Source organism: Tinamus guttatus, unplaced genomic scaffold, assembly GCF_059628265.1.
Source record: "Tinamus guttatus ecotype Peru unplaced genomic scaffold, ASM5962826v1 Tinamus_guttatus_pri_ptg000376l, whole genome shotgun sequence".
Lineage (NCBI taxonomy): Eukaryota > Metazoa > Chordata > Aves > Tinamiformes > Tinamidae > Tinamus > Tinamus guttatus.
Genome location: NW_028288910.1, coordinates 1,436,543 through 1,458,054, shown reverse-complemented (window position 1 = coordinate 1,458,054; position 21,512 = coordinate 1,436,543). Strand labels below are relative to the sequence as shown.

The 21,512-nt window shown below is 40.2% G+C and overlaps 1 protein-coding gene across 2 annotated transcripts in view; it reads left to right on the top strand.

The window, feature by feature from the left end:
* The first annotated feature begins 534 nt into the window (after positions 1 to 534).
* MME (membrane metalloendopeptidase) overlaps positions 535 to 21,512 on the top strand; it is a 50,322-nt gene continuing 29,344 nt past the window's right edge. Inside the window, exons 1-8 of one of the 2 annotated variants that reach the window (XM_088530489.1) lie at positions 535 to 555; positions 6,251 to 6,420; positions 7,801 to 7,836; positions 14,651 to 14,812; positions 16,166 to 16,246; positions 16,996 to 17,091; positions 17,196 to 17,314; positions 18,251 to 18,316. In XM_088530489.1, the coding sequence (XP_088386615.1) occupies positions 6,261 to 6,420; positions 7,801 to 7,836; positions 14,651 to 14,812; positions 16,166 to 16,246; positions 16,996 to 17,091; positions 17,196 to 17,314; positions 18,251 to 18,316 (720 nt within the window). In that variant the 5' untranslated portion in view covers positions 535 to 555; positions 6,251 to 6,260. Of the gene's footprint in view, positions 556 to 3,334; positions 3,366 to 6,250; positions 6,421 to 7,800; positions 7,837 to 14,650; positions 14,813 to 16,165; positions 16,247 to 16,995; positions 17,092 to 17,195; positions 17,315 to 18,250; positions 18,317 to 21,512 lie in introns of those variants that run through there. The other variant, XM_088530488.1, reaches the window with a different exon arrangement.

Sequence of the window (21,512 nt, the reverse complement as noted above, 5' to 3'; positions counted from 1 at the left end):
GCGCTGGACACACACCAAACGAAGAAAATTAGGCAGCAAGAGACTTTCCAGGTGATTTATTTTTCTGCCTGCAACATAGGAGGTGAGAGAAGAATGCTCCAGGATTGTAAAGGACAGTCAGAATCACCCAAGCAACATGATTGTTGGTAATTATTTGCCTCTTTAAGTGTTGACTTTGTTGCTTTTGGAAAGTGAACTTTCCCAGAAAAAAATACAATTATAGTCAACAGTGTTTACATAACTGTAAACGATTCCCCATTTCCTAAACATCATCCAGAGGGAGTGACAATAAAAGGCCTTACTGTTGTCAGTTTGGACCAACTGGAGAAAATGCTATTGAATGGTTATTGGCTTTCGTCACTTAAGAGCCTGTGAACTGAAACTGTAGTTAGGTTATTGTGTCACAATTTGTGTTTCAGAATGCTGGACGGTGCATCCATTTCTGTGCCTTGTTCTGGAAAACCCGGGAGCACAGTCTTTCAAGGCACATGCTTCTCTAGCTACAGAATTGAAAACAACAGTATTGGAGTTTCTGTCTGTTCTGCAGATATCAAGGTACTACTGTATTCTCTTAAATTAGTATTGGGCAGAAACCTTTATTTTTCAAGGTTATGTACTAATCTAAAGACAGTGTACTCTCCTGAATTTACCCTTTTTTCATCATCTGTCTCTGTAAATAGTCTGTTTTATTTGGTTCTATAATTTTTTTTATTTAACCCAGTGGTTTTCCTTGAGAATTATAGATAATTGTGTAGGGAAGTATAGAGGACTGTCACGTAACAGTGCCAGATTCCATTTATCCCTAATGGCTGATCATACAAACTGTTTCTCCTGCTCTCTTTTCTCACTGAAAGCAGTAGGACTACTCAGGGAAGCATTAAAACAACTTCAAAAGGTTTATGAGGGCGAATTATTTATTACAATCTCTAAATGGGAGGTTTTAATTACATTGTCAGTTCAGGGGAGAACTTTCTGTTGTTCTTTTTTTTTAGTTTACACTGAAATCAATGCACAAAATATTTCCACTGGCAGAGTGAAGCTATAAGTCTCATTAAAATTACAGGGCATAAGAAATGATCAGATGCATTCTCGAAATCTTCTTGACTAAGAATTTATATTGGTGTAAGCTGCTCACATGCTTGGCTTGAAGGTCAGTGAAGGAAGGAACTTAATGTGTATACAGCCCGCTGAAAGCCTTCTGGTCAGCTGAAGGACACTCCAGTGAGTAAGCAGCATACATTACACAGCAGCAAATTGCTGTTAATAGATGTAGAGCCATCTTGTAGCAGTAGTGTTATGACTGTGTTGAACTGAGGATTTTTCAGCTATGTCATTGGCTTAGTGTAATATACTGGCTCCTCACAAACCTGGCTTCTCTGGTTGTTCACAAGAGCATAGGTAATAGGGTTTTGCTTATTTCTGAAATATTGCACTGTTTACTGGATAGGGGGGTTCTCTAAGGTCTGAACAGAAATTACAGTATTTGACTCACAGATCACACATACTTTAGCCTGTGTGTATACAAATTTCTACTACCTCTTTTCCAAGCACAAGGTTCTGCAAGAGTGGAAATTCTCACAGTGTGTGAGGCATATTAACCCTCTTTAAACTATTTGCAAATTTCCAACTGCATTTACCACCTTTCTCTCTTTTGGAAGTGGCAGTTGCACATTTCTGACTTATCTCAAATTTTTGAAACAAATCTTCATCTGATGTTTTAGTTCAGGCTATTTGCCTTGTCCTTTACTTTCACAGCTTTGCCATATTTAAGGCCACAGAATAGACATCTAGTTACAAAATTGCATATATTTTTAATGATGCATCTATTTGATGGTGAGTGGTGAGACTTATTATTTGTGTCAGGGATGACTTGGAGGCATTGTCAGGACTGCAGGCAGGAGCAGATGGCTTGTGCTACTAAGCAAAATGGGAGATTTTTAAATTCAGGACAGGTTGAAAGTGAGGTATTAGTATTAATTTGAACATTAATTCTGGAAATGATAGAAACAGCATTTTCTCCACCTTTTACGGTAAGAAAATGCAGTATTTTTGTTCTGTAGCCTTTTTTTCAGAATGTTTTTTTCCTGTGTTCGCTACTTTTATTGCCTTTTCAGTGAATAAAATATTTCTTTGTTCATGTTCCTTTTTCAGATGGTCATTTTGCAAATATGCTTCATTTTTAACATCTTTTCAGTTGAAGTCTCCTTCTCTCTTAATTGCCTCTACTCTGTGGATCATTTGCTGTGCAGACTGTACGAAATTAGTTCCCATTTTCCACCTGAGAAGAGGAGGAAGGGTGCACATCTCCAGAAGCAAACATTCTAGTGTGTGTCTGGTAGTAAAAGACTGCAGAAATTTCAGCTGCCATTTCTGTCTTAGAGGTAATTTAGGTGCCCCGAGGAAGGCAGCAGAAGCATGTGATAGTCTGGTTTGGGACGGAGGAATGACAGCAATTCGTCTTCTCATGTTTGTCGGCTTCTTAGGAAAAGTGAAACTTGGGGAAGAGAGGTCCTGCAATGCTTGTTTTGCTGTTAAGTGTTAAAGCAGAGTTCAGGGCTGCCTCTCCATGCAGAAAGTCACAGCTATCTCTGGAGAAGAAATCATTAGGAGAATGAGGGCGTATGATCTTGCATAGAATACGTGTCTGCATTAATTTGACACAGGCAGTGAGTTTGCATGAGAACAGACACCAGGCTTTGCAGAAATTAATGTTCCCTGTGCATCTTTTCTTCCCGCTTTGAACCGAGTGGAAAAAAATGAGAAGCCGGAGAAGGAAGGAAGGTCCAGCCTGCCTTTGCACTCCAGCTCAGCTGTCGCTTTGCATACGGCCTCGCTGCCTTGCAGGCTGCTCCGGCAGGAGCGCAGCAGAGAGGTGCCCTCCCAAGGCTCCCGTGCTGGGAAGGGGGCAGCTCCGCCGGACGGGGTGCCCAGCCGACCTGCCCGTGCCCGGGCTGCAGCCCCTTCTCTCGCTGCTTCCCAAGCGCTCAGCATCTCGGCGAGGTGAAGAGCGCCGGTTAGTGCTCCGGGAGCGGGGGGGTTGTTTGTTTCCCGCCCCATCCCACTTGTGCGATCGCGAAGAGGAAGAAGCCTTCAGGTCGCCCGGAGAACGGCTCGTCCGGCAGCCCGAAGACAAGGGCGCCTTTGACGGCGAGCGGCGGCCCGGCCCCGCCGCGGCTGCGGGCGCGCCCGCCTCGGCTGTCCCGGCGATGCCGGCGCCGCGCGCCGTTGGCCGCGGGCGGGCAGGGCGCTGAGCGCCGCCAGCCGAGGCGCTTGTGCGCGGCGCCGTGCCCCGCCGGCCCGGGCTGCCCCGCCGCCGGGGGATGCGCGAGGCGGCCCCCGGGCCGGACCGCTCCGAGCGCCAGCTGGTGAGTGGGGGCCGCGGGCGCGGGGCGGGACGGGGCTCCCAGGCGGTCCCGCGGGGGCTCCGACCCGAAGTTCCGAGGTTCCCCCGCGCGCCCGCTCTGGGCGCCGCGAAGTTGGGGCTCGGCGGCGGCGCCTCCCGGAGCAGCAGCCGGCTCCCCGCGCGGGGCTCCCAGCCGTCCGGCGCGGCGTTCCCGCAGCGCGGGCCGCCCGGCCACGCAGCGCCGCGCACCGCGGCGCCACCTAACGGCGGCGGCTGCCCCGCGCGGAGCGGGGCGCGCCGGGCGCCGCCGCGGGCCCCTGCGCAGCCTGCCCCGCGCTCGGCGGCGCGGAGGGCACGGCCCCAGCGCGGCTTCACAGAGTGATGCCGGGGCCACTTGTTAGTCATCCCGACCTGCTCTTGTGGAAACAGTCCTGGTGTAGCTCGTCCGCATACAACATATCCTATATATATTGTGATTTTTTAAATATAGTATATGGTGATTTGGTGACGTGTTACATTTTTCTGTAGAAGCTAAGACCTAGGTAAGCCACAAGTCAGCTTTTAAAACATCCCGAAAGGAAAAGCTATGCATTAATTAACTCCCTGTACCACCTAGGCCAGGGTAAGTGAAAGACAGCTGTGTGCTGAATCTCAGCTTTAGTAGGCAGCTGGTAGAAGAGATCAGAGGAGCGCTAAGAGAAAGGGAAGAAAGCCATAATGCATTGGTTTTTAGCTGCTTTAATTATTCTTATATTTTTGCTGTGCTTGCAATTAGCACAGAAGCTTTTACTGGGTGTTCTTTAATGCAGACACAATAGGCTCTCCAAATATCTAGAGGTAAAACTGATCAGTGGGATGCCTTTAAATGTGAGGAACACTTCTGCAGAAACAGAAAAATTGGCTCACTTGGAAGAACTCAGTTGACTCTAAGAAGCATATTTGCACATGAAAGGTACAGTATTTCTTGTTGCTCTAATAAATTATTTTCAGTGCATTAAGGACACTTGCAGAGCCAGAAGACAAGCATCACTTTTTTTAATTAGGCTTCAGGTTTTGCAAGATTCTAGGGGCTGGTCAGCAGTTAGTCAGTATGAAGACATTTTTTGCACTTTATTATGACTGAAAGTAAGAAGACTGCACTAGTTAATTTGCTCTTATATTATCTGTGATTTTTCTAGTTCACAGTTAATGCAGGGCCAGTCTGCAAATAGCTCTCGCTTTTATCTGTGATATTTCAACTCTGCGTTCACCTCTTTGCTGACTGGAACAAAAACTTACTCTTCAGAACAAAACAGTGGCTTATCAGGAGAGCTCTAATGTTCCCTATGGGCTTGTGAAGATAGAGGCTGAACTTGCAGGATTCCAGCCTACAGAGCACCTGTGATCCCAGGACCACCTATTGCTTAACACATCTTGATGTCTCGAGGGTAGTCACAGAAAGGAAAGGAGACACCGAAATAGCAATGTTCTCTCATTCATGTGGATAAATAGCATTACTCTGAAAGGATCAGGGATCCATTGAGCCAGGTATTGCATAAGTGCAGGGAATACAAAATCTCTCTTTACATGAAAATGATTTATTTAACATCTAATAGAAATGTTCATTAATAAGCATGTACACTTTAGTTACGTTCTAGCTCCTCCTCTGAAAAAATATAAGGTGGACATAGGAAAAGCTTACTGAAACTGAGCAATGGAAAACAAATAGAAGGTACAGAGGAAAAGTAAGAACTGGATATCTGAAAGACCACAGGCACTTGAAAAGACAAAGGTAAACACAATGCAGCAACATACACCTTAAAACAGCTGAAGTTCAAGTCATGGAGTTGAATGTACCGGCTGAGAAGGGTCCCTTTCTTGCTATTGCTATTCCTATGTATACAAAATGGGAATTAAAGGGTGTGATGAGTATTAGAGGACTTAAGTACCCTCACCGAGCCCTGCACCATTGATTAAGCTTCCTGTGAGTGAGGCCAGGCAATATAGGTGCTTCCATCATTCATCCCAGTGGAACACTCTTATTTTTCCCTGTAGAATGTAGAGGGGAAGCTCCATTGATGTGAGAGCAGTGAGCTGGAACTGTCAAGATTTTTCCATTTGTTGCGCTGTGTATAGGAACTGGAATCTTTATCAGCAGAGGAAATGCTAAATCCTAAGCAAGTGAGAGTGTTTAAGAACAGAGCAGGAAATTTAGAACAGCAGTACTGCAAAAAGTAGCCAAAATCATCTTTACAGCATGGCAGAAAAGCTACTTCAAAATATACCATTGCATATACATTCTGTGAGCAGGAATGAGTGTGTTTCATTCCCACCAGTTCTGCATGTACATACTCTGCTTACTTGTAGCTTATACTGATCTTACCTCAAATAGAGAGGACCTGGTCACACTTTTTCTAAAATTAGCATAAAGACTCATTATCTTCAGTGTGAATCTGACAGGATCTGAGCAGAGTCTATTTTTTACCTCCTGTGACAGTGACAGCTTTAAAGCTGTAGTCAATAATTGCTTACATGATTTTTAAAAATGACAGCAAAGCACAATGACATGTTTTGACCTTTGGCATTTGATCAGCAATTGTGAGATTAAGTTAATTTTTATTCAAGCAGTAAAACTTGTCTTTTGCTTGCCTTTGAACCCTTGTACCACTGTCAGAGATTAAATTAAATGGCTAAGTCTTAAAAACAGGTGTTGGTTTGTTGACCTTCCTTTTGTATTTGATGGCCTCTTCATGTGGAGGAAGCATCCTTGAGGGGTATGTATCTGTATATTTTTGATTTCGTGACTGACGTTCTTCTAAGCGTTCCAAGGTAACAAACTTTGAGTTTGTAAGCCTCAAAACTGGCACAGGAAATCTCTTTGTTATTGTGTAGTTGAGTCCTCAGCGAATTTTCCCTTTTCTTTTTCAGGCTCTAGGTTATGGGCAAGTCAGAAAGCCAGATGGATATAACTGAAATGAACACTCCAAAACCAAAGAAAAAACTGCGGTGGAGTGCCCTGGAAATAGGGCTAGCTGTTGTAGTGGTTCTGCTGACTATTGTAGCTGTCACGATGATAGTTCTGTATGCAACATATGACGGTGGGTAAATTTGAGCCTGAATGAATAAATGTATTTGAATCTAAAGTATATGTTTTAACAAAAATCCAGTTGTTTGAGTAAAAGATAATAATTTGCAGTATCCTAAAAAGTTTTTTTAGAAGACAGTATGTTGCATGGCATATATATATAGCTATGTGCAGCTATATATAGCTACTTTCAGCTAATAAAAAGTGTGAGTTCATCTGAAAATTACCTGATAATTCCATGCTGTACCTTATTTATTTTATCAAATTAGATGATAATAACTGTTCCATCATAATCGTATTTCATATATCTATAAATATATATCACTAGTCAGTACGACAGTTATCTGAAATGTAAAACTGCATGCACACTTATTGCTGGAGATTGACAGGAAACTGCTTTTTCCCAAATGGGAGTCTGTACATTCATTTTTTTCACAAAAGGTTGCAGTAAACTTAAGCACCTGTTTTTTCTGACTTACCAACACTTATGTTTGCAGTTAGAGCTTCAGCAAGCAAAAATATGCCACACTCTTCTGAAGAAAGACAAACTGCAATATGTCCTTCATATTCCTGTCCATTATCAGAAAATTCTATTTTTTTCCTATCCTTTTTCAGGATGCTGAGGCAAAGACTCTTAGAGCATATAGTCGTACTAATGGATTTTCTGATTCAGTAGCCATATCAAAATGCCTGGAACTAATTAGTTTCAGCAGAAATACTTTGGTAATATTTACAAAATGCGATACAGGGAAGCTGATAATTTACATTTTGAATCAAACTAGACTGTTACAATAGGAATGAAATGCTTCACTTCTTTTTAAAGTCCTTAATGATTTTGTTTGAGGTTTTTATTATGGTCTAGTTCAATTATGGAATGGGAAAATGCCATTTTGAAATGAAAAGTAAAAAATGTTGTATTTTTAAATTCTTAAAACATTTTCATGTTCCTGAACCCTGTATTTTGTTTAGAAGACTTCCAAGCGAACATCTCAGAATTACATAATTCCTCCAAAGTCTTTTAATTGTAGTAAATTTGTAAATTTAGACTGAATTTGCTTCAGTACCCATGAACAGTTTTTCTTTTTATTTCTTATTTTTCATAAAAATAATATTTTGCCCAGCTCTAAATCAGATGCTAAATGCTCTCCTGTGATGACTACTAAAACTCCACATGATGGTAGTCACCCAGCAAGGCAGGACCCTAAAATGATAAAGATGAAGGTATATTTAGAGTCTGGTCCTATAAACATTCACTTACTGAATGTAAGGAATGTTTTTTTTCTTACTGTACATTAAATGGAATTCTGATTGTGTCATTGACAGTGAAATTTAGTGTATCATTTATTACATTGACTTTCAGTAGAAATTAAGAGCATTATTTTCTGTTTTTTAGATGGGGTCTGCAAGACATCAGACTGTATAAAATCAGGTAAGAACAAAAATCTGTGCTTTCTAAATGGATATACTTTTTAAAAAATCTGTTATCGCCATGTAAAGCTAACTGAAAAGAAATATGGCAAATAGAGACAGGAGATGTGCTAACTGAAACGATTTTATTAACATACTTCTACAAATGTAAAATCTTGCAGCATGATATTATCAGATCTTCCAAAGTCATCAGGGTCAGGCAAGTTAATAGTGCAAATGTGTCAAGTAATGCCACTAGCTGCAGAAAATGATTTAATTGAATTAGAAGGTGGGTCTTCCTCCTCTGAGTCAGAATTCAAGTGGAGCCATGGCATGATGCTGAGCAGTGCTGTCACTGGTAAGACATAAAGGGAAAGTCTTGTTCCCTCATAGCCATTAAGGGTGCCTTGCTGCTGTATTTATGCAGTATTATTGTCCTTGAAAAGAAATCCAGATTTCACAGTCTGCCAAGCTAACAATGCTTAAATAATAATTGCATAAAAATATCTTGTTTATGTCCTAGTCTACACTCTCCTAGAAAGCAACTAAAATGACCCAAGGAAATACAAAAATCCATATTACATATTCCTTCCCTTTCAGTTCACCTGCAGTTTTCATGCTTTCTGTTTTCTTCTCCCAAACAATTAATGCTGGTCTCCCTTTTTTTGCCTAATCTACTTTTAAATTTCTCCATTCTCTTTACAACACTTCCTATTGGAATGATTCACTAGCTGTACCCCAGTGCAGTCCATTGTCTCAGTAGCTGGACGTGGGTATTTGCATAGTCCGAGCATCTCCTGGGAATTACTAGAGGGGGCAATCACTGTGTTTTAGTGCTTATGTAATCACTATGTCTTATGCTGCCACTGGAAAGCTCATACTGTGGTTTGAAGTGATGAAATTAGATCCCTAATTTGATTACAGCTTTTTCAATCTACCAGGTGCCCATTTTCAATTTAATATTTTACAACTTTTCACAACTTCTCAATCAATACTTTTGAAAACTTGTTTAAAAGAAGCTTAGCTAGACTTTTTAGGTAATGATGAATGAACTGAAAAAGAATGGTAAATGATTTGGAGAAATAATGCATAATGTAAACTAAAAACTAGTAAGATGTGAACGAGTTAATTTGGGCTCTCCAGTACCAGAGGGATGTGGAGTTTCTAGAGAGGGCCTGGCGTAGGGCCACAAAGGTGATTAAGGGACTGGAGCATCTATTGTATGAGGAAAGACTGAGCGAGCTGGGCCTGGTTAGCCTGGAGAAGAGAAGGCTGTGAGGGATCTGATCAACATGTGCAAGTACCTGAGGGGAGAATGCAGGAAGGATGGGCCAGGCTCTTTTCCATGGTGGCCAGTGACAGGACAAGGGGTAAGAGTACAAGTTGAAACCCAGGCAGTTCCATCTCCATGTGAGGAAGGACCTCTTTCCTGTAAAGTTGCCCGAGCCCTGGCACAGGCTGCCCAGAGATGCCACCCTGTGCTCTGGGTGTCCCCGCTGGAGCAGGAGGTTGGGCAAGATGATCTCTAGAGGTCCCTTCCAGCCTCAACCATTCTGAGATGCTGTGTGTTTCTGTGAACAGTTTCATTCTTTCATATTTCCATTCAAAGTTTTAATAGCATGCAAAGATATAAGAGGATGAGTAAAAGTACTGAATGCTAGATTGTCAATATAGAAGTAAACTTCAGAAAGGAGTGCAGTAAAGACATTGATGGGGAAAAATGGCAAATTTACAAAGGTGTATAACAGGATGGAGAGAGAGCATCTTTTAAAAAAGGAATATAAATTGCCTCAGTTCAGCAGAGATAGTGACAAAATACAAAATGAGAAAAAAGGGTAGCTAGATGAAAACTTTCCAAAATTGGAAAGGTACCATGTTGTTCTAATAGCATAGTCTGTTTTCATTTTTCATGAAATCCATCCATTTTATCCACACATTTATCTTCATTTACTATCTGCCTTTTATTCTATGGATTATCTTGTCTGAGCATTGAAAGATTACATCTTATAGAAAGAGGGGGATTGCTGTGTATCAAAACATGTAAAATGAAAGCCCAGCACTATAAATGTATTCTATGGAAGTGTTTCATAGTGACAGGAAGATGAGACAACTGACATAACAGAGTCTTTCTGTAATCCATGTTTTATTGTCCCTGTAAAGGAGATGTAACCTGATCCACTGCAGCCAGTAAGACTATTCCTGTGAGTAAATACTACTACATATGCAAGAACTGCACATTCTTGTTTGGAACAAATAAAATTTCCAAGAGGGGAGAAGATAGCTTTTGCATTTTCCTGGGTATTAATATTTTGTCTTTGCATACCACACAATAAGCATTTTGGTACATTTGTCCGATTAGTTTGTCAGTTTGTCTGATTAGGTTTTACCTCATTAACTTTTTGTTATAGGATTGTACCTCAAAACAGATGCAAAAGTACTATTGTCAAATTGGAAGACCTACTTCTGACTCTGGTACCATCTGTACAGTTAGTATGCAGTTCTGCCCAGCAAGGGTCAGCTATCAGAAGCAGCTAAAAATCTGTAGGGCCTATCAGCCTGCGGTAGCAGTAGTGCTTTTGTTTGGCCTGCAACAAAGGAGGCAGTTACAATCAGGAAGCAACCTCATGAAGCTCGGATGTGCTGGCCGGGACAGAACTCTAATTCAGTTCCATGTGCTGCATCTGACTGTCAATGTTTTAGAACGGAGAGCTCCCAGCAAAGTTGAGAATGACCAGTCTGAATTTCAAATAGCTAAAATATTTGTTAACTGAGCCAGAAATTCCTTGCCATACCATGTTATAATGGATTTAAGATAGAAATTGCTATGAAAGTGCTGGGCTTCCTCCACACTTACATGGCCACTAAGCAAAACGTGATTGTCAGATTTTGTTAGATGAGAGGCAACTGTCAGTAAGACTTACCACCTAAAGGACTTGTTTGATTAGGTGGTCACTGGTGTGAGAGGGTTCTCAGCTCCAGAAACAGAGCCCTGCAAATCAGGGGTCCGGGATGGTTAGCCATCATCTGCTCCAGCCAGTCAGTGCACAAGTAACTTTGCAATATAATTCCAAGAATTTGTAAGAGTGACATAATTTAATAATAAATCAGCTTTACTATTAAAAAAAGAAGTTTTAAGCCCAAGAAATAGCCTATATTATTAGGATTAAACAGTATTGTTGGCTGGGATGAGTCCACAAGTTTAATATTGCTTCAAAGCAAGATTTCATAACAGTTCTATGTTTAATTGGAACTTTTGTCCAGCCAGTGTAGGATATAGGCAAAATTGTATAGCTAGAAAGCTAGAAATATCAAGTCTGGAAATATATTGAGGTATTTTAAGAAATATCATTAGTAGTAGGCGTTAAGTGAAACGGTAATACCTTAAACTAGACTTGAACAATATTAGAACAGCTTTTGCAGTAAATTTCAGAAATTTGCAATAGTTAGGAGGCACTGAAAAGAATAAAGATCCTGAGAGTTTGTTTCGTAGTACATTTAATAGAGGAGCATTTAAGAAATGACCAGTCATAAAGATAATCAGAATATGATTGGGCGCACATGAGATAAAATATTAGTAACTGCATGAAAATGTTATCAGTGTTTGTGAAATCCATTGTGCTGCAGTATAGAAAGATACAATGTAATTTGTACATTTAGGCATTTTTGGAATACACTGACACACTTTCAATTTTCTTAAACTTGGATAGGAAAAACTGATGAGATTAGGGAATTTCACACCAGTTTCTCCTAGGTAAGCACTTTTTTTTCCTCACATACCCTCTCCAGGTCACTGGTTGTTGTATCGGCTTAGTTACTTTATTTGTAAACTATTAAACGCAACAACTGGGGTTATGATTACTGCAATAAAATTAATCATTAGAAGTAATTGTAACAAGGCTCTATATTCTTCAGTAATAGCTAGAAAACTGAATAAACACTTGAGAAAAGGAACTAACACCCAAACTTGTTCATCAAGCAATACGGAAGACTATGAAAACCATTCCGTGCATTATCTGCATCACTTTGAGATTATAATTAAAATAACAAAATATTCATTAGTCTCAAACTGATTATTTCCAGAGCAAAAAGGTTTCAATGTAAACAGCCTAAACTATGTATCATAAAGATTCTTTGGGCACAGGTATCAACTCATTAATAAATTAGAGCATGTTCAGGATTCTGCACAGCTTGTCTGGGCCTGTTGACTTCAAAGGGCTGATTCATGTGCTTGACACCAAGCTGTGAGCTTCAGGCTTGGCTGATAACAAAATCACTATTCACTGATTTTTAATATGCCCATGCAATCGCCAGGTAATGGCTGCCTGTCTCAAGGGAAAAACTGGTAGTCCACGTGTGCAAATTACACTCTTGAGGAGAATACCTAATATATATGTTCTGAAGACCCAAATGAAAGACTACAGTTTCCATGACTGAGCTCTGCTGTGTTCACAGTACTTAAAGGTTTCATTAATATTTGATTAGCATATATTTTAATTAATATTAGCTAATCTGGGCTTTAGAACAGAAAGGTTATGATAATTATGTTTGTATCACGGTAGTAAGCAAGAAAAGTTTCACAGATGCTGACTACAAATAAAGCACTCTGATTGCAAGGTTAAAGCAAAGTTTACATAGATTGTTAATAATTTGCCAGATGCACACACGATGTGGATTTTTTCCTGTTTTCCTGTGGGTAAAACCCATCTTTTCATGGCATTGGAAGATTCTTCCATGCTGTCATTGCCTTACGACAGAGCTGGCACACCGCACCGCGCGGGACAGCTGTGTTGTGCAGCCTGGCTACGAGAGCCGACGTTGCACTGACGTGTGCCAAGATAATCCAAGGGGCAGCGCGGCCCTTCCGATGATGCTCCAGCCTAGCAGAGGGGCTCACAGGTAGACACTTGAACCCAAGCGCTTGACGTAATTACCAAAGTACCTGTGCTACAGCAAATAGTTGGAGCTAGGACAGGAATAAAAGTAGGTGAAAACTTTTATTTCCCTTAAATGAAATGGTACAAACTAGACAAGATGAAGACACCAGAGTTTACAGGATCACAGAATGGTTGGGGTTGGAAAGCACCTCTGCAGATACCTAGTCCAAATGCCCAACTCAGGAAGAGTCAGCCAGAGCAGGTTGCTCAGGGCTGTGTCAACCTGTGTCAGTGCTGACTATTCATAGAGTTAAAAAAGAATTCTTATGTTTAAATGGTGGGGTTTTTTTTGGTGTTTCAGTTTGTGCACATTGCTCTTGTCTGAATTTACAGGCAGAAAGGAGACTCCTTGCTCTAACAGGCAGGAGGGTAGGGCTGTGTGCTTGGATTTCTGCAGAACTGGTAAAAAAAAAAAACAAGTGACATACTTGGTGAAAACATGATCGAATTCCACAGTTTCTGGTTGTTGGCATAAACCTGTATCCTTCCAAATTGAAGTCAGTCTGCCATTGACTTCAGAAAGAAAGCAATCAGGTGCTAGACATATTTGGGGTTCCCATACCTATTTGGGGTTTTTTATGTTTCTTAGGCAGTCCAAATTTGAAAATGTGTTGTGTTCATGTTTTTTCCATCTTCTATGCACTGGAACATTGTAAAACCATCAGATGTTGGCCTCAAATAAAACTTTCCTAAGCAAACAGAAGATTCCAAGAAAAACAGAAAATAAAAAGCAAGTAAATAAATACCATAGCCTGCTTACACCTCTCGTTTCCACCAGTGCAACAGACATGGAAAATATTGAAAGTAGTGGGGAAGTAACTATAAATATTTGACTCACCCATGTGGGAGGAATGAACACTTGTAATCACAAGTCTCACCATTTACTAAAAATAATGTTTGAAAAAAGGGAAGGATGCTCCGCGTTCTGGGAAATTCAGACATATCACTAGCTTTTGCTTGGCTCTTGGCATCTCTCCATTTCTTGACAGACTTAGTGCCAGCTTACTAGTGAAGAAAAGCTAGAAAAGAAATAGTGGTTTAAGAACACAAAAACAACAAAAAAGAAAAAGGGCAGAAGGGGTAATAACAGCAGTTGGGAAAAGCATCAAGAAAAGGTTTCACTTGAGAATCCAATGACAGGATTAGTCAATGACTAGGAAATCTCTGACTAGTCTCTTTAATAGAGTCATTAGGAATAGCAAGAGGCAGCACCAGTTCTAAGAGAAAATGTGGAGTAGGTCCAGAAAATTGGATGTAGAAGACCTAGTAACTGCTGTAAATATTAGTGAGAGGATGCAAAAGGTGTGCAATTATAATGAGTCAGGAAAACATAGGAAAACCTGCCTGACATTCCTTTTCATTCCTTCTGATATAGGCCCTAAGAGTGTTTAACAATATATTTCAAAACCTATTTCACAAATTAAATAAGTTGGATGATAGGTACATCCATGGAAAGGAAAACATATGCAAAGAATAATGCAGTCTTTTCATTGTTTGTTGGTATTTTTTTCTCCTTAGATAAAATGACTGCAGTATGTGACATGTTGTGCTCTTTTACAGAGCCTGTTATAATAAGGTGGAGTGAGGACTTTACATGTGCAAACACTCAAATAACCCACTTTCCAGCAATTTCTAATAGTTACATTTTACTTAAAAACCTAGTTACATTACAGTCAGGTTACCCATTAGTAAACATAAGGAAACAGAAGAACATAAAAGTTGCTGGAAGTACAATAATTTTATTTTGTTCTCTGAAAAGTACTTTGCTCAGCCTAGAATTTCAAAGTAGACTTAAAACTATTCTAAGCTAAAGAAAGTGTGATTATTTCTTCCCTGCTCAGAGAAAAAATGTATTTATTTCTTTTAAAGATTTGTCATGTATTGATTTGTTTCATATTACAGCAGCCCGAATTATTGAGAACATGGACACCACTGCAGAGCCTTGTAAAGATTTTTACCAATATGCCTGTGGAGGATGGCTAAAGAGGAATGTCATTCCAGAAACCAGCTCCCGTTATAGTAACTTTGACATTTTAAGAGATGAACTAGAAGTTGTTTTAAAAGGTCAGTGGGGTTTACGTTTGTGGGCTGTATAAAGTTTCTTCTTTGGCTTACGTGTAGTCCTGACTAGATGTGCTATCTAGCAAAGTGTTACTGATTCCAGTTTCTTTATGTTCAGTTCAGGATAAATTCACCACAAACTCTTTTCTTGGAGAATGCTTTGGAAGATATGCTCTTGTTAGGATCTTTCTGAAAACCTCACCTTCATGTGCTCCCCTGCATGCTATTACAGCTGAAATCCACATTACCCTCACAAGCTAGCACTAGCAGACAAACTAGGTGAAGGAGAGATCTGCCTGTGTTCAAGTCAGCTGAAATGCTGGAAGTTGCTCTCTGTCTTCTCTTGTCTCATATATCTGTATCCCATCAGCTACATGCCGTAGGCAATGCAATTTTCTAACTAAGCACATTATAGACTTACAAAATGTATTAAGGTCAAACTATCGATACTTTGTTTTCAGATGAAAATAACACAAAGATATTCCTGAGTTTATATTCATGAAGCCGTCTTGAAACCGTTCTCACCAGGGTGAACACCTTTTCTCTGCTCTGTATAGCTTCTGGTTTTGCCTGGTTTGCAGTTCAGGGATGTCCATGTGTTCCTTAGAATTCAGTTTCTGTGGAGCAAATAAGTTTTCAAGGAGTGGCAAGAGTGGGCTGTGCACAAGGGAGGTGAGCTGGAAGCCAAGGGTGGCAGCCAGACAGGCAGGGGCAGAAGCCTCCCAGAGAAGAGGCTCAGCCAACAGGCCCGTGCTGCCCAGCCAAGTCTCCAGTGACGCTGCAGGGCTGCCAGCAAGACAAGGCCAAGGCCATCCTAACTGCAGCAGAGCTGAGGCAAGGACCATGGCCAAGGGCTGAGCCTAACTGCTGCTCCTGGGCCACCAAGCAGTGCTCTTGTGGAGCCCCTATGTGAGGCTTTGCACAGCAATTCCTTACAATTCAGCTGTTTTCATGCAAGTCTGATCCAAGGTTACACAGCTGTGCCACATCAGAGCAGGTCTTGAAAACAGGCAGCTAAAGTCCTTGCTGCAGAGAAGAGAGTGAGGATTAGGATTACAGAAAAAAAATGGTTATGGACTGGTTGGCTCAATTAGAGCCCGCTGGTGCACTTAGGGCCCTGAAAGCAATTCTCTTCACCCCGGTGAAATCTTTCTTAGCTTGGCTACTAAAATCATCGTTGAAAAGTCACGGCATTTCTATTTTGCAAAGGATGATCTACAGAGTATCTCTGGAATTTATGATGGACAGGGAGCACTGATCCTGCTTTGGTCCTTAGGATGATATCCTCCCTGTTTTTCCCAGTATCTTTCCAATATAGATCAGATATTAAAATATGTTTTTTTCTGTGTATTTCAGATGTCTTGGACAAAACAAACAGTAATGATATAACAGCAGTGCAGAAGGCAAAAACTCTATTCAGATCGTGTATAAATGAAAGTAAGTTCCTACCCAACTTATTGTATATGGGGTTTGTAAATATCATATGAAGGTCCACGTCCCCCACAGCCAGCAGTATGTATATCCTCCTGGTTTCTGTGTCAATTCCAGTAAGACAGAGAAGAAATTCTTACCCTCCTTCTTGAAAATTAAAATATACCAGTTTTATAGTGTTAAACGTCAGTCAATACTTTACTTAATTTGGTATTTTACGTAAAATTATATTACTTCAATTATCCAATTACTGCAGGTATTTTAAGTCAAATCTTTTCCGTCTTTTTTTTTTTGAGTTGAGATCTTGCAGAAATCATGACGAAGGAGTTAGAGAACAGCTGGAATACCAACCTCCTGGGAAGACAAAGACACAGGAGATAATTTATTCCAACAATTTGAGCTAGATGCTGCCATTAGAAAGAGGAGCAGTAAAACAGCTGGCAGTGCTATTTAAATCACTTATTTTTATAGTTTCCATTAAGTAGTTAGTACTTCTCAAGCTGTTATTTCAAGCTTTCTGCTGAATCAAAATACAGTAGTTCTTCAATGTTATTGTCCCAAGGATTTGTGTTATTTGCAGTTATGACTGAAACAGATTTTTAAAATTATATGTTAAAGTATGATCATGCAACAAGCATTATCCTTCTGTAGTGATAGTGAAAATAGATTTCTCAGCTTTAGTATTTTGAACTTATGATAAAAATATTATTTGTGCTCTTTAAAATGCCCTGATAACTCTTATTTTTTTACAAAAGCTGCCATTGATAGCAGAGGTGGAATGCCTTTAATCAGTTTACTATCAAATGTATCTGACTGGCCTGTAGCAACAGACAACTGGGACTCTTCCTACGGTAAGTTACCTTGTGTTTGTTTATTTTTCAGTTAAAATTTCTGAATTACTGTGCTTCCATTGTTACCCAAAGATAGAGCTTGAGTACATCTTTCATTTGTCTAGGTGTCACATGGACAGCTGAGACAGCTATTGCACAGCTGAACGCTGTATACGGGAAAAAGGTCCTTATTAATTTTTTTGTTGGCACAGATGATAAAAATTCCACGGCGCATATCATTCATGTAAGTCTCCATGGGTGACATAGCCTTGTTGCTCTTAAAAGTGCAGCAGAATAACTAGAATCACAAATATAAATGGTAACCAGGAGGAAAATCAGTGAGTTTTACTAGTTAGCCACCAGTAGATGAGTTTGTGAATCTCTAGTTCTTAAACCAAATTATGGGTTTTGCAGCATACTGTCCACTCTCAGGATAAGCATGTTTATTCCTGGCACTCTTATACTGTTGTTGTCAATAAGGTTAGAATAACAGAGACATACAGATACAACATATGTGTTCACTGGGCAGAAGATGGACCTGATCTGCTTAGAAAAGGAAATAAATATGAAACTGATTCTCATGCATCAGGAAGAAAGCTCCATTACAGAAAATAAGGGCTATAGTCCAAATGGCCAAGAGCCCCCAAAGAAAGGTGTTTTTCAAGGTGTTCAAGTGCCAAGTTACTCACGGGAGTGGCGGTCATCAGGCACAGATGTGAAAGTGTCTGAGGACATTTGTGTAAGTAGTATGTCTAGAATGCCCTGCCTGCAAACCTAACATGATGGAGAATTCCAAAGAAAACAGTGTCTTTCATGCAGGTGGTAGATAGGTCCTTCACGGATTTGCATCTGAGGAATTTCAGAGATACAGTAACTGCCTTCTTTGTCTGTGGACTCTTTTGTGTTCTGTACATCCAGTATTTTAGCATTGTTATACAGAGCATGTGTGGTTTAGCAACAAAAGAAAAGACTGAAAAGAAATGCAAGAGATATAAAGAGAGTGAAAAGAATTAAAGGAGAGCAAGAAAAGGGAAGAGAAATTCCCCTTTGGCCAGCCAGCTGTGAGCAAAAGATAATCTTGCAAGAGTGAAGCATCACTGACCTGCAATTGATGAAAGAATAGTACAGTGCCAGGCCATTTGATCTCTAAGCATGTTTTAATTCTTATTTGAATTTATAGATCGATCAACCTGGGCTTGGCCTGCCTTCTCGTGACTACTATGAATGCACTGGTGCATACAAAGAGGTAAGATGGAGCTGAGAGATCACTAACTACATTTTAATGGTTTTTATCTGTATTTTCAAGGCAGTCAACCTCCTCTGGAGGTGGAATATGCAAAGATGTCACTCAGAGGACATCTGAGGACATCTTAATCAGTCCTTCCCCAAAGGGGGAAATGGGAGTAGGGAGGTTGGTAATGATGAAAAGATTGATCTATAGGTGAGAAGAAAATGTGTCACAGAAGCTCTAAGAGGGGTAAATGCACAAAAAGGCAAGAGATTAGGAACTAAAGAAAAAGAAATTAAGAGGATACAGAGGGATGAGATTAAGTAGAAAGTAGAAATACATGAGCAAAGAATAGAAGCAGAGCACATCAAGCGTCCTGAAAGCAAGGCAGTCTGATATTATGCTATAGATTCCAGGGACTTTGATCTCCCTGACTGTGCTGGGAGCCAGGTGTTTTATCCAGGCTCCCGGTATTAATATGCACCAACTGTTTTTGCGCTGGATGAGAAGGATGCCCCACTGCGCGCCACCAATCCCAACCCGTTTCCATTCCCTCCTTATCCCTCTACTTCCCTTCCATTTCTCCTCTCATTCCCTTTCATGGTCTCTTGTAACCACATAGATGTGGAAGAAAAGTAGTGGCTTTTCAACAGAATTCCTGTATGATTCTGCAAGTCAGACAAAGAATAACTCCTTGAGGACTTTTTAAGTTGTCTTGGAGGGAGATGAATAGGACAAAATTTAGCTTTGTAAGTCAGCTTCTGCCAGACTTAGCAGTATCTTGTAGCTGTCAAAGGCAAAAATATTTGTTAAAGTAGATAAATTGTGGTGCTAATGGATCACTACTGTTCTGTCAGTAGAAGGATGCCAACTGTGCTGCATCAGTTCGAAGATGGTGAGGATGTCATTAGTGTCCAGGCAGTATACGTTTATTGCTGCTCTGATACCATATGTATCGCCAGAGAGAACTGATTCACTACATTTTATTGACTTGCTAGAGTTAACTTAATAAGCAGGAAGAGACAACTGATCATCCTGGGAAATGCATAGTCTTAAAAAGGAAAATATGCAAAGAGAACCATTCAGAATCAAAGATCACACTTTTCTGCGTGATAGATCTGAAAATATCACAGTCCTCAAGTCAATTTCTGAATTGCAAGAGTTACAGTGTATAATGTCATATAAGCCACTTCAGATCCCTATAATCTCATATGCGTTTCTTTATGTTTATGCATTATTCATACATACTTTCATTAATCTTTTAGCACTGACGTGTAGCCCTCATTGCTGGTCATGGATACACTTTAAGTCCTTGAATATATGCACGTGTTGAAGTCAGGTGGTAGCTGAAACCATCCTCAATTAGCCAGTTTACTACCTGGTAATTAGATGCAGAAGTGATAAAAAAGCACACAGAATATACTGGCTTTGTAGCTGTTTGGCTGACATGCTAACAGTTAATGCTATAATTAAAACTCATGAAATTTTATTATAGATCATATGCTAGCAGCAACAGTCATTCACAGGCATTAACAGTCATTAATTATTATTATATATCATAACGGTTTGTAGGAGCCTGCTCACTTATTAAGATTCCCTCCCCTCTTACTGCAATCTCTGCCACACAAAAAGTATCATGTTCCATCTTCTGACCTACCAAGAAGTATATTATACTGGTTTCTACTGCTGGAAAGTAGAGAAGGAAGCATTTAAAATCCAAAGATTGATTACTGGAAGGCACATTCATACTATTCTTACAAGCATGAATACTTGGAGAGAGAGGCATTCCTCCCCTCAGCCCTTGCTCTCTGATAGCCTTTCTTGGCTCTGTTTCCTGCTGTGTCATTCTACTCTTTGAGCTGTCTGTAGCAAACAAGATAGCTGCCTCCTGTACTTTAATCTCTGGCTTTGTCAGGGCTTCTCACCACAAAGCTGCAAATGGAATCTGTGAAAAAAGAGGTTTTTGAAAATCGTTTACACTTGTAAGCGCTATCATGTCTGAGTTCATGCAGTTGTTCTGACATCTAACTTCCCATTAAAATATCCAAAAATATTTATAGAGTCCCTCTATAAATGTCAGAATAGTCAGAATTACATCTGAATGTCAGAATGACATCTGTAAGTCAGAATTGGCTGTCTTAATTCTTTGTCTGCTGGATGACCATGTAATGATCTTCACATTAGGCCAAATAAGTTCATTGACAGAACCTGAGGATCTCTTCTGACATACTGGTCTCAGTCATGTCTGTATTGAATGTTTAAAAACCTGTTGACTGATTTGAATACTTCAGATGGTATTTGCAGTCCTGATAGGCACTCTCCTTTGTGACTCCTTGTTCTGGTGGTCAGGGGTTTCATAACCTTTTCTCTCTTATAAAATCGCCTATATCTGGATTAAAAACAGCGCTGAGAGCTTAGTCCTTGGAGGTGCCGCGAGGGCCTTTCTTGCTGGAGTCAGCAGGCAGTGCCGTGCAGGAGCTCCGCCGTCTCCAGCAGCCTGGTTGGCAGGCAGCAGATGCAATAGCTGCATGCATGCATCAGTCTCTCCAGGGGTGGGTCCTTTTGCCTAGAACTTCTCTTTTGCTGAAGTTGATTACATGCATCCTTTAGTCATCAGGTTTTTTTCAGTAATTGTTACAGTAGATTAAGCTATTTTGCGTAAAGTTTAATATACATATTTATTTGTATTTAGTAAACATTGTTTCTGTTGGAGATAGACTGTGGATTATCAGAGGCATTGCAGCAATATTAAGTTCTTTAAAATATATTGAGGGATCTGTAAGACAGCAAGAGATCTGTAGATATTTTACAGTGTAACATTTAAAAGAACACACTTTTATACTCCTATGCTTGGTAAATTCAGCTATATTAAGTGTAATATATACAATCCTACCTACAGTATATTTAGATATGCTAAGACGCGACCCAGCGAAATGATTGCTAAGTGTGCCAGGGGCAACAGAGCAGCTGCACTGCTCCTGGGAGTTAATTTTCCCACAATTCCATCAGCATTTCTCCTGGTTTTATGTTTCTGGGAACACTGCTCTTTGGAAGCAGTATTTTTGGAAGTTACAATTAAATTGAGCTAGCAAAACATGGGTGGTGGTTTAAATATGGATGTCCAAATGTCTCATTTTAAATAATGAAAACAGTGCAGTGGTTGACAAGAGTTTAGCTTTGAGCAGTACTACAAAACATACAGCAATTTTCCATG